Source organism: Drosophila melanogaster, chromosome 2R (assembly GCF_000001215.4).
Source record: "Drosophila melanogaster chromosome 2R".
Classification (NCBI taxonomy): Eukaryota; Metazoa; Arthropoda; class Insecta; order Diptera; family Drosophilidae; genus Drosophila; species Drosophila melanogaster.
Genome location: NT_033778.4, coordinates 17,408,176 through 17,420,125, shown reverse-complemented (window position 1 = coordinate 17,420,125; position 11,950 = coordinate 17,408,176). Strand labels below are relative to the sequence as shown.

General features: G+C 47.9%; 3 protein-coding genes across 5 annotated transcripts; 2 read left to right on the top strand and 1 right to left on the bottom strand.

The window, feature by feature from the left end:
- The first annotated feature begins 118 nt into the window (after positions 1-118).
- cnk (connector enhancer of ksr) lies at positions 119-6,156 on the top strand. 2 transcript variants are annotated; one of them, NM_001299595.1, is made up of 3 exons: positions 119-715; positions 879-1,042; positions 1,102-6,156. In NM_001299595.1, the coding sequence occupies exons 1-3, from the start codon at positions 658-660 to the stop codon at positions 5,551-5,553; spliced, it is 4,674 nt and encodes a 1,557-aa protein (NP_001286524.1). In that variant the 5' UTR covers positions 119-657; the 3' UTR covers positions 5,554-6,156. The 2 variants fall into 2 exon arrangements, with proteins under 2 accessions (NP_001286524.1, NP_725671.1); NM_166223.2 differs by having other exon boundaries at positions 538-715.
- A 200-nt stretch (positions 6,157-6,356) lies between these two features.
- On the bottom strand, positions 6,357-7,359 carry Prosalpha5 (Proteasome alpha5 subunit). Of its 2 annotated transcripts, NM_166221.4 has the most exons (3): positions 7,283-7,359; positions 7,083-7,221; positions 6,357-7,024 (listed from the first exon to the last, which is right to left on the bottom strand). In NM_166221.4, exons 2-3 carry the CDS (start codon positions 7,213-7,215, stop codon positions 6,423-6,425), a joined length of 735 nt encoding a protein of 244 aa, NP_725669.1. In that variant the 5' UTR covers positions 7,216-7,221; positions 7,283-7,359; the 3' UTR covers positions 6,357-6,422. The 2 variants fall into 2 exon arrangements, with proteins under 2 accessions (NP_725669.1, NP_477202.2); NM_057854.4 differs by having other exon boundaries at positions 7,083-7,287.
- A 2,562-nt stretch (positions 7,360-9,921) lies between these two features.
- On the top strand, positions 9,922-11,868 carry Vajk4. The gene is made up of 4 exons (NM_137361.4): positions 9,922-10,023; positions 10,131-10,361; positions 10,515-10,994; positions 11,137-11,868. The coding sequence occupies exons 1-4, from the start codon at positions 10,015-10,017 to the stop codon at positions 11,401-11,403; spliced, it is 987 nt and encodes a 328-aa protein (NP_611205.1). The 5' UTR covers positions 9,922-10,014; the 3' UTR covers positions 11,404-11,868.
- The last annotated feature ends 82 nt before the right edge of the window (positions 11,869-11,950 follow it).

Sequence of the window (11,950 nt, the reverse complement as noted above, 5' to 3'; positions counted from 1 at the left end):
GCAGTAAATTCGAATGTGAATGGCTAAATCCGAAGCGGGGTTTTTAAATGTTTGATAATTATTACTTCGAGCTTGTGTCAATATAAGTGAATATTTTACATAAAACTTTGTGGTTTCTAAAAGATTAGCTTACAACATGATCTTTAGGTACTAACAAATAAAAGGTTGTAAATAGCGGTAGTGCTCGGAAAATATATCAACATGAGACAATTACCAATTCGATTATTTTTTGTTGGTCCTCTATCGATAACTGTTACTCTTACTCTCTTGCACTGCAAGCCAAATTCATATTAATTAAGACTATAAAAATAAACACATACAGAAACATGTGGCTGTTTCCTGGCTATCTTGGATGGAGAAAGTAGTATGTAGTAGTATCATAATTTATAGTTTTCTTTCCTCTTGTTCTGTCCCTTAAAGAAACTTTGAATAAATTGCATTTTGTTCAGTTTTAAAATGCATTAAATAATCGATTGCCACGCTAGTTCGATAGTATTTAACGAGCACCGAGTATTGTTCGAGCTCTAAAAGATGGTCACTCCGGACCAGAGAGACGCAACAATATAGCAATTCTGAACTTGGTTCGAGTGTTTTTGCAGCACGAATTGATAATATGCCGTAGGTGCGGCCCAGCGCGGATCATCAGCAGCAGCAGCGATGGCCTACATCAACATCGCCGAGTGGACGCCCGACCAGGTCACCGACTGGATAAAAGGTAATGCTCGAGGTCAAGGAAAGCGCAGCTGAGAAAAAAAAAACTGCATCTCGCAGCCACTGCCCCAAAAAGCAGCAGCAACAACAAGTGCAACAAGAATTTCCGCTTTGTTCAAGGTTTCAACAGGCACATCATAATAATTATGTTTTCCTGATTCTCGCAGGTCTGGATGAGTCTATGAAGGGGTATTTGTACGAGTTCTCCAAGCAGGAGATCGGCGGACGGGCGTTGCTCAACATACGGCCATACGAGCTGGAGAATCTGGGCATGCTGCGCATTGGCCATCAGGAGATCGTGCTGGAGGCGGTGGAGAACTTAAGAAACTTCGTGAGACCCCAAACAAATATTGTGACATACAAACCCGTTAATTGAGCTTGATATTCCAGCATTATCACCTGAAAAACGACAATCTGCAGTTCATGGCCTTGCATGTGGCCACGGCAGCTAAGAATCTGCATCGCGAACTGGCCAGGAATCATGCGGAGAGCACTAAGATCGATACCCGGATACTGCACGATATTACCAGGACGATAGCTACTCTAAAGCCATTGGTGGGCAGCCTGGAGCGAACACCGTTCCGTAAGCAGGAGATGTACCGCGAGTATTGTGGCAATGTGCTCAAATGCGGCCTGGAGCTGGCCACAATTGCCCACCGTGATCGTTTTGCCCTGCAGCCGGTGCCAGCGATTCGACAGTCAGCGGAACGGCTCGAGAATCTTGCCAACTTTGTAATCCAGGACATATCTGATCCCATGGTACTGCAGCCAGCCTCTCTGAACCTTGTCACCCTTAAAAAACGCGAATCCGAGTTGGGTTTCAACATAGAGTCCAGTTATAATGGCATTCACCGTGTCACGGATATCAAGTACAACTCGCCAGCTCACAATTCCGGAAAAATCGAAGATGGCGACGAGATTGTGCAGATCAACTACCAGACCGTTGTGGGCTGGCAGCATCGCACAGTACTGGAGCATCTGAGGGAAGCACTTCCAGATGTGGTGCTGACGGTGAAGAAACGGCCGAAGCACACAAAGATGTTTGGACAGATCTATATGCAGCCGTACAGGTTGCCCAGCAAGAAGAGGAATATGGCCGCCCGCTGGGCGGCACAGATGCCAAGTCCCCGTGCTGCATTTTTAACCCTGGACACGGAGCAACTGGCAACAGGAGGAACAGGAAGCGCGGTGCCAGATCCCAGTAAATCCCTAAGCAGTGAGAAGAGGGAGGTACTTACCAAGGCCAATCCAGTGTCCTCTGCCTCCGACTCTGATTCCAGTTGCAGTGATATTCCAACACCAACGGATCCCAAGCTAGCCGCACGGGAGATCCGTTTGTATTACCCAAAGCCAAGAGCTTTGCTCCAACGAAGAAACACTATTTGTGGATGCGAGTATCTTAGCCTGAAAAACTCGGATCTAGTCGTTCCATCGTGGCACGAAAGAAAGCCAGGAATTGGTTCGCCCACCAATTGCGACCCTGGCTCGCCCAGTATACGGGATAAGTCGATATCCTTCGGTTATGGCCTAGAGATGGCAGCAAGGCCGACCACTTGCATTGGGATTGCGGGCGATACCTCCACGGACAAGGCCAGGCGAATGTTTCATGAGGCGCGAAAACTAAAGCAGCTGACGGAGGACTCGCAGCGCGAATTCCTCGTGGATCGTTACAAGCCGGGTGTCAGCAAAGTAGTTCGGTTCGACGCCAAGGAAGATTATGTGATGAAGAATGAAAAATTTATCTGTAACGTTGAGAACACCATACTGGAGACCTTTGAACCGATTCCCTTTGCGGATGAGGGAGACGAGGACGCCTTGGAAACGCTGCGCAACTGCAAAACAGAAAACGCAGAGGAGCTCCTAGAGGCAATTAATCTGGCTACAAAAGGTCAGGACTTGCCCCTGGCCGAGGCCATTAACATGCCTTTGTTGCAGCAAGGTCGAAGGGGCCGATTAGACAAGAGTCATAGTACTCCGGCATACGATAATTCGGGTGAAGAATCGGATACGCCGCCAGCGATTGAGCCAAGAAAGGAGTTCCTGCTTGTCACACCGCCAGCACCGCCACCGCGACCCCGCAAGCAAAGGGAAATGACGCCACCGGCGGTGCCTCCACCTCCACCAAAACCAGCCAGCATGCAGCCGGCTAGTAGTATCACCAGTATCTCCATTCCCGTGCCAGTACCTGTACCAGCCGCAGTTGATCCATCGGAGATCAGTGAGCTTCATACGCCCAGCAAATCCCGGACACTGACCCTTAAAAAGAAGCACAGCTTAATGGCCAAGCGGCGGAACACAAATCTCAAGCTGTTGGGGACTGGGGATATCCAAGGTCATCTGTACAGGCGCAAGAAAAATCATCGCGGAGTGACTTACTGGGCGAGAATCTATTTCGTGATGCTGGATACGATACTGTACGGATTTCGCAGTAAGCAGAGTACCAGCGCCAGCTTGGTAATATTTTTACCGGGCTTTACGGTTTCATTGGCAAAAGAAGTGCACTCCAAACCGCATGCCTTTAAAGTTTACCACACGGCCAAGAGCTTCTACTTTGCGGCCGAGTCGCTGGACGCACTTAACCAATGGGTGGACTTCTTGCGCCAGGCTTCGCTCAAAGTGCCGCCTAGTACGGGTTCAAAAGGCGGTGGTGACGCAAAGGATTTGTATTCGGAGAACGATAGCTCAGGCGAGGAATGCGATGCCCTTGTGATCCAGAATTTAAGCACGCCCTCGCCGCAAGGCAACAAGGAGTCAATGTCCATGTCGATGACACTATCTGGCGGAACACCACCTTCCTCTGCACCCATTAAGCATGAACGCGGCTACTTGGACTCGTTTCGCAAATTTACGAATACATTCAAGAGCAGTGCAGCGAAACCGTCGAGCGACATCCCTGTGCCAACGGAGCAATACCGCAGCTATAGGAAGGTGCCAGGCGGAAGTTTTGGCATTCAGATTGGTGCCAATACACCGGGCTACCATGATCCCGCAATGCCGCCGACACAGATTCCACCTTTGGTGGGTCCTAAACTGTCGCGTAGCTCAAGTAGGAGTTCGGTGGTCAGTGGAACCGAGTCTGCCGTATCATTATCTGCTTCGATTCTGGGTCCGCCCGCGTCGCCAGCGCCAACGCCCACGCCTACAGCCACTCCCACATCGCTGCAGCATCAGAGCTCCGAGGAGAGTCCAAGTCAGAGCCAGAGCCAGAGTCCCAGTAGCAAGTCGAGTTTGAAGAAGGCACCATTCAACTTCTTGCACGCCTCAAATCCGAATTTGGTGGAATTCGATTTCCATACCTCGAAAACACTACTCCCCAAGATGAGTGTGGGTAATACACTCGACCATGGCCATAATATACAGGGCTTTGTGACGCTTAAGGATCTGATGCTGCGCAAACAGGAGGAGGAGGCCCAGGAAATGTACAACAATCGAGTGCACTTGGGTGTGGAGAAGCACAAGCACGCACGGACGGAATCCACGGCCAGTCAGCAGAGCGCCATGAGCAGCAGCGTGACAAAGCCGCTGGAAAAGTTGCCCAAGATCCAGAGCGTGAGTCTGCCCAAAACACCCGACTACGAGATCAGTTTTAAGCCTGACGACGAGAGTATTAAGAGAACCAGAACTAAGGAAGGTCAGAAGTTGCGCGACTTTGGTTACGAGCTGATATGTGGGGATGAGCCGAGCACTAGCTCCATCAGCCGGCAAGAGCACCACCATCATCATCATCATCACCAGCACCACCTGCAGCATGTGCAACAGCAGCAGCAGCTACAACATCAGCAGACGCAGCAGCAACATAGCAGCAAGGCCAAGCACTTCTTGCGCTCACAGCAGTTACAGCTCTCCAGTTTCCTGCACAAGAACAGCAGCGGCGGCAGCGGCAAGAGTTCCGGATCCGGTGCGGATCAAAAGAAGTCCAAAGGAAAGTCTAGCGGCGATCGTCGGTTTCCCTTTTCCAAGCACTCAACTGGCTCCGCGGGCAGTGGCTGTGGGCCGGGTCATGCGATGACTATGACGCTGCCGCTGAACAAGAAGTCCAAATCGAATCACGCCTTGGATGGAGCCGTAGGCAATGGAGTCACCATAATCGGCAGCGGCAGCAGCATCAAGAAAAGCCAGACGTACAATCAGGATCTGCGAGACAAGATAGTGGGCACCAAGTACGATGCGCATCGCAAGAACTCGGCCCCGATACCAATCTTTTCGAAACTCTCCATATCGGGTGGCACGCCGGCGAAGCCCTCCAAGGAGAATCGTTTCCTGGGCTCACCGCTGCTGCATCGCACGCTGTTCGGGCACCATCACCATCAGCAGCAGGCAGTAACGCCACCAAGCAGTGCGGATCCCGATTGCGATCAGGAGATCTTCTCCCAAATCACCCTGCCCACGCACAATCAGGCGGGATATCGAAGTTACCGTGGACCTGGCATACTAACCACCTCGACCACTAATTTGTGCTCGTCGGAGGGCTTGCAGCCGCCGTTGCCCCCAGCGCCACCGCCTCCCGTCAACACCAGCAGGCAGAGAGAGGAGGAGCAAGCGGAGGCAACGATATCAGAGTGTGCGGCCACCCCAAAAGTGTCCAGTTCGGGATCTGTGGATTCGAAGGCGGCAACGCCGGACTATCCAAATATGGAGTGTCCGCCTGTCTTTGAGCCGGAAATCTACTCGCTCAGCGATACCAGCTTGTCCCGCATCGTGATGCGGACGCCCAGCAGCAGTGGTGCCACCAGTGCCACCGCCAGCACCACCACCACCAACAACAACAACAACAATAATAACACCAATAACAACACCAACACCAACAGCAGTCCCAGTGGCGGCGAACACCATCAGACCTAGATGTGTGATGAAAACTATTGTGAATGCTCGCGGGGATTAGCCCCCGTTTACTTATGTATTTATACACACGCATATAGATATATATATATATATTATATATAGCGATATTCTCGTACGATTTAGGTATACAACTTGTTCATTTTGATCGTCTTCCCTGTCTGTCCACCAGAAACAAACACACGCATACCTGCAATCCCTTCGATTCGAAACCCACTTAGATGTAAATGTTTAATCTGCCTTATTTGCATTGTATTTCGGTTCTAGGCAAAATGTTTTACACATGTAGTCACGCAAGCAAAACAATGAATTATAGCGAAAATGGAGAATAACTTTAGAAGTCTGTGCATCGAACAAAGACGGTTCTTTATGATTTGCCTTTGTACGCGATTAACCAAGTTAATCCGAGCTGTTTGATTTGCTCAACAGTTTGTGTCTAGATTGCGTGTAATATACATATATTATTATGCGAAATGAGATATTATTGTAATGGCATCCAGCGACGCCAATGGAGCCAGAAATGTTGTAGCGGAATGCAAGAAATATATATATACACAATTACACGAAATATACATGCATACGAATAAAGTCAACTGTACATAATAGAATAACGATCTTTTTATTTTGGGATTTTTCAAGAAACAGGTTGTTTCATTAGAGGAGGATTGAAAATCTTTTTATGCACGCAACTTATTCAAAGACCTAAGAAATGAGAATCTCTGGACAGAAGTGCTGAACCCTGCTTCTTTTTACTAATGTAACCAAATCAACTTGATCAAAACGAGTATTACCTTCTATTATTAGTTCGATTTAGAATCCCTTTCTTTATTCACATTACATTTGAAATTAGATCAATTTAAAACCACTGCCGCTTACGCAATGTTCTTAATGTGCTGCTCCACCTCCTCCTTGGTGAACATGTAGAACTCTCTTTCTTTCGTCATGGTCATCACCTCCACATTGGTGGAGTTTAGTTTCTCCTCCATAACCTGTTTAAGTGTGTTGAGCGAAATGTCGATAGCCTCATCGAGAGTCAAATCGGGTCTAAATAAGTCCTGCAGATTCTGCTGAGCACCTTCGCTGCCCGAGCCAATGGCCTTGGCTCCGTGGCGCACGAATGTGCCGGAGGGATCCATGTGCCACAACTGGGGTTGTCCCGCCTCGATGCCGGCAAATAGAATGGCCACACCAAAGGGACGACTCATGGCGGCGGCACCATCGCTGTCGCCACTATCACCGAACTGGATGGCCAAAGTGGACACAGCCTGGGCGCAGGACTCGATGGACATGCGCTCGTTGTAGACGAACCAGTGGTTCTGGCACTCCACGCGTGCCCTCTCGATCAGAGTCCTGGCATCGGCCATCAAGCCGGAGGTGGCGCAACCAATGTGCTTGTCCACCTCCACAATCTTCTCCACAGTACTGGGTACCATTAGCGGCGAAGTGATGCGCTTCTCCACCGCCAAAACCACTCCTGGAATGCAATTTTACCATTAGATCTCCGCGTGTACTTATGGCAGCAAAGAACATACCTTCTGGCGTGCAAATTCCAATTGCTGTGGAGCCCAATTTGATGGCCTCAATGGCATATTCCACTTGGAAGAGGCGGCCCTCCGGCGAGAAGGTGTTCACGCCTCTGTCGTACTCGGAACGCGTGAGAAACATGGTGGGCTGTAATTTAGTTAAGTGTTATGCACGCTGGTTGACAAATAACACTTCGAAAAGGGCTTACTTTTCTATAATTTCCTTAACAAAATCGCAAACAAATGCCGGATGACTTGACGCTGAAATGACTTGCGGATAAAGTGCCGTCTCTGATTATATCGATAACTAGTGCTGCCACATTATTCGATTGATAATATTACTGTACTAAACATGGGTTGGCAGCTCTGCATCAAAATTGGTTGATCTGGCAAGTTTGTCGCTGTTAATTTTTACACATATTTAAATAAAAAATTAAATTGATATTTTAAGTTTTCATTTACAATTACGATCACAAAGAATATTTTGAAGAAGTAAAAGATTTTTAAGGTATTTTCAATATAGTTTTTAGAAATCTTAATCTTATAGGTTTTTGACTGAATTAACTGAAAATAGCTCTGCTGCAATGCCAATCAAGTTTCTTGCATTTCCCGCTTTAATGCCCAAATTGACATGATTGCCATTAAGCCTTTAAATGGTTATATAAGTCAAACAACCAGTTAAGTGTTGGACTACTTCAAGGACCCGGTTTAATTACCAATTTCCAGATACGTTTATTACTTGATACTGGCTACTATCATCTAAATATCTATTTTTAATTTCCGATATATTTTCATTAGCTTCACATACGAATCAGTGTAATGTGGACTAAAGGAAGCAGTTGCATAACAATCGAATTAAGAGATTTACTTTCACATTGGCGGCTCGTCGGTTTGCCCGACTGTCCAATTATGGCAATTTCAAATCTAATCACACCCCACACGCACAGTCTCCAATGGTCAGAAAATCCCCGCGTTACAAGAGAAGCCATGATTGAATGGAAATGGAATAACGATTGGGTCAAGGTTGCCATCTTGTTTTACCCTTCTTTCAAAGATAAAGCGAACGTGCGCCACAAGATGCGAAGATTTCTGAAGATTTGGGAGTGGCGCGAAGAGAAGAGCAGGGGAGAAGTATTGCCACCATTTAACCAAAAAAAAAAAAAATACAACTGAAGGTCGTTGACCAATTGCAGTGCGCGGGACAGGGAGAGCATCCGGCGTGTGCGAGCGAGAGAGACAGACACTGCAAACCCGTTAATCAGACCGAAAGAGCCGTTAATCGCCCCGAAGAATTGCAATAGCAAAATGGTGCAAAAGTTGTTAGGTTGACGATGAGGAGGGGGCGGGAGAGGTATAAAGTGGCGGACAAACTGGACAATGGGCAATTAGCAGGCAAAAAAAAGCGGGGCCTAAATTTGATTATGAAATAGAATGGGCATGTAAATGCTATGGCCTGTCTTCCGCGTCTGTCGTTTTTTCTTTTATTTTTTTTTGTTTTCGATTTCGGGCTTTAGCCAGGCTGGATTGGCGAAAAATAAAAGAAAATGAGAGTTACCTGGCTTTTGTTTTAAGTCGTTGTGTTTAGTCGAATTGTTGCTATTGCCACACGATGGATTTTAAAATAGCCAACTGCGGAGCTAAGTATGTTTTCAATTTAATGACTGCAAGTGATTGCACAAAATTCCAGGCAACCAGGCAGCCAGTCAGACATACATCACATAATGCGCACTTGCGAATACGTCGCACATGCATCCACGGGATCCGATGGTATATCCAGCAGATACATACATATGCATCTATGTATCTATACATATAAACAGTCACGCCGTGGGCTCCCACAGGCGGCACAAGTGGGCAGCAATCACGATCGGCCAGGGAGCCACCAAATTGCCAGTTGTGGCAGCCATGTGTCAGGGGTTTCGTTGCGGACCACCAATGCATCCCCTTGCCCATGCAACTAGAAAATCCATTGACCCAATGCTGCTCCAATGATGCCAAAAAGTGAACCACACTATGCACTGGAAAAGATGCGGAATAGGACTCCTAAGCTAAGAAAATATAGGAAAACATGAGATAAACTCAAAACTTCGAACACATCTAGAAGATTCATAGTTTGAAGAAGATGCCAGTTTTTACGGTGTATATCTTTTGTGGGCCCACTCACCAAGCTGAGATGCTGTGGATGACCCCATAAAGCTCTATAAGACGATATGAAATACAGATATGTGAAATATATCGAATATCCGAACGCATTGTGCTACATTTAACCTTCTTATTGTCTCCGCCACTTACCACATTGGGCTTATGTTTTGGCTATTGGATTTCGGTGAGTTGGGTTTGCAACAAAGTTGAAGTCAATAGCCGCAGGCATTTGCATAATCCCAGCCACTCGAATCTATATATCATATGTCCAGGTGTGGGACCAACAAGAAAACGGAAGCCTCGGCCACCAATTGGCTATGGTTTTTGGCCAACAAATCAAAGCCACCGCCGATTTTTGATGTGGGTCTGTGTACCACTGATTTCCACTTCCTAGCTATTGTCTGGTAGGATAACGACCCGGTTACCTTGTTGTAATATCTCGAGTGCAGGAGTCGTGCCTCCAGTGGCGTACATTCATTCCCTCCCTACCACCCCGCTGGTGGAAAATGAAACCGAAACTTGTTTTCATATAACACCGTTCCCCCGACTGACTTTTCATTACTAAGCCAAAATCCCCAACAACAACATCAACAGCGGGCAGCAAAAGAGTTGCGAATGCGCCGCACCGTCGACTTGCGTTGCGAGATATAGAAAGACAAGACAGTCCAATTTTTCGGTGTATATAAGCTGAGTGCAGCGGCTCAGCGATTCAGTCCCAGCTTGGATCTCGTTACCCGTGCAGCACAGCGAATTGTGGAGTAATTGTTCCCCCGTGAGACGTCGAATCAGCAGCTCAACAATGCGAATGGTAATGGATTGTGGATAGTTTGCGGAAGTGCAGAATCCCAGCGAGGATCTAGTGATTCCCAGTGATCAGAGTGTGAACCGTGCCTATATCTTGTACATCCATTGCAGTTCGTACTTCCTTGTCTCGCCGTGTGCGTGGCATTGGCCCATTGTGGCGGAGCCGTTGAGGATAAGAAGGCCGAGGGCGATGGCAAGACGGTGGAGAAGAGAGGACTCCATCTGGGCGACTACCACCACTACCAGCCCCACCACGAGCACATCAAGACGGTGACCATCGAGAAGAAGATTCCCGTCCCATACACGGTCACCAAGCACGTGCCCTACACCGTCGAGAAAAAGGTGAGTCCTTAACCATCAAAGTCAGGCATTGATGATGTAGTTTTGAATCCAAATATTCTTAGCCCCGTGCCCTATAACATTTATCTTGAAACTCTGTGAAAGGAGATCACTATATGAGTCCATGTAACATAACTTTCATAATCTTTGAAATAGATCCCCTACGAGGTGAAAGTGGATGTGCCTCAGCCTTACATTGTTGAGAAGAAGGTGCCTGTCCATGTCAAGGAGTACGTGAAAGTACCCGTCCATGTGCCCAAACCCTATGAGGTGATCAAGAAGATCCCCTATGAGGTTAAGGTGCCAGTCGACAAGCCGTATGAGGTTAAGGTGCCCGTGCCCCAGCCCTACGAAGTGATCAAGAAGATTCCCTATGAGGTCAAGGTACCAGTGCCCCAGCCCTACGAAGTGATCAAGAAGGTGCCCCATGAGGTTAAGGTTGAGGTCCCGGTTCCCAAGCCATACGAGGTGATCAAGAAGGTGCCCTATGAAGTCAAATACGAGGTGGAGAAGCCATACGATGTGGAAGTGCCCAAGCCCTACGATGTGGAGGTCGAGAAGCCGTACACCGTTGTCGTAGAGAAGAAGGTGCCCTATGAGGTCAAGGTTCCCGTCGACAAGCCCTACAAGGTTGAGGTGAGTGAGGATCAATTAAAAAACGTATAAATCGAAAATAAATCAATACAATCTTAATAAAACCATCATAGGTTTCATGAAATTCCATCAAATATCACCCACAACTGTTTAAACTTAACATTTCTCGCAATTTTCAAACCAGGTGGAGAAACCCTACCCAGTCCATGTGAAGGTGCCCGTGCCCCAGCCTTACACCGTCGAGAAGAAGGTTCCTTATACCGTCGAGAAGCCCGTGCCCTATGAGGTCAAGGTGCCCATCGAGAAGCCCATTCCCGTCTACACGGAGGTGAAGGTGCCCATCCACAAGGAGATTCCAGTGCCGGAGAAGTACCACGTCGAGGTGCCAATCTTCAAGCACCACCAGGAGGACCATCACGACTACCACAGCCACGGCCATGGACACTACTAGGGATCGTCCGCTGATATCAAGAGCCAGACGCACAGAAAGCGAGCACAAGAAGAAGGAGGACGAACAGGGAGGAGTACGAGGAGCAGCAGGCGTGACACTGACAGCCAGTCCATCTGTGTCTCTCAGATGCATCCACGCAGCAACGTTGAGCTGGACGTTGAACGGGTGACACGAGCGGGAGGAAATGTAGCCGATGAGAGGCCTAAAGAATTCGCTGAGTTCTTTGGCCAGGAGGAGGATGAGGAGAAGATGATGATGATGAAGAAGAAGAGGAGCCAGAGCAGAAGAGGGAGAGCCAGCGGGGAGTAGCAGTCAGAGGACAAACTAACTAGCTACTCCCATTGAGATCTGGCGGAAACCGGCGTAAACGGTTTCCGCATCAGTTTTAAGCCAAATGTGTTAGTACTTTTATCATCGTGTTAGACCCTACGATTTCTATTTAAATTATAAGCTAAAGAAACACCGACCAGCTGGCGTAAATTAATGGGTTTTCGGGTGCAATGATGGGGAAGTGAAAGTGAAAATTAACCAGCGAGCCATGGCCGAA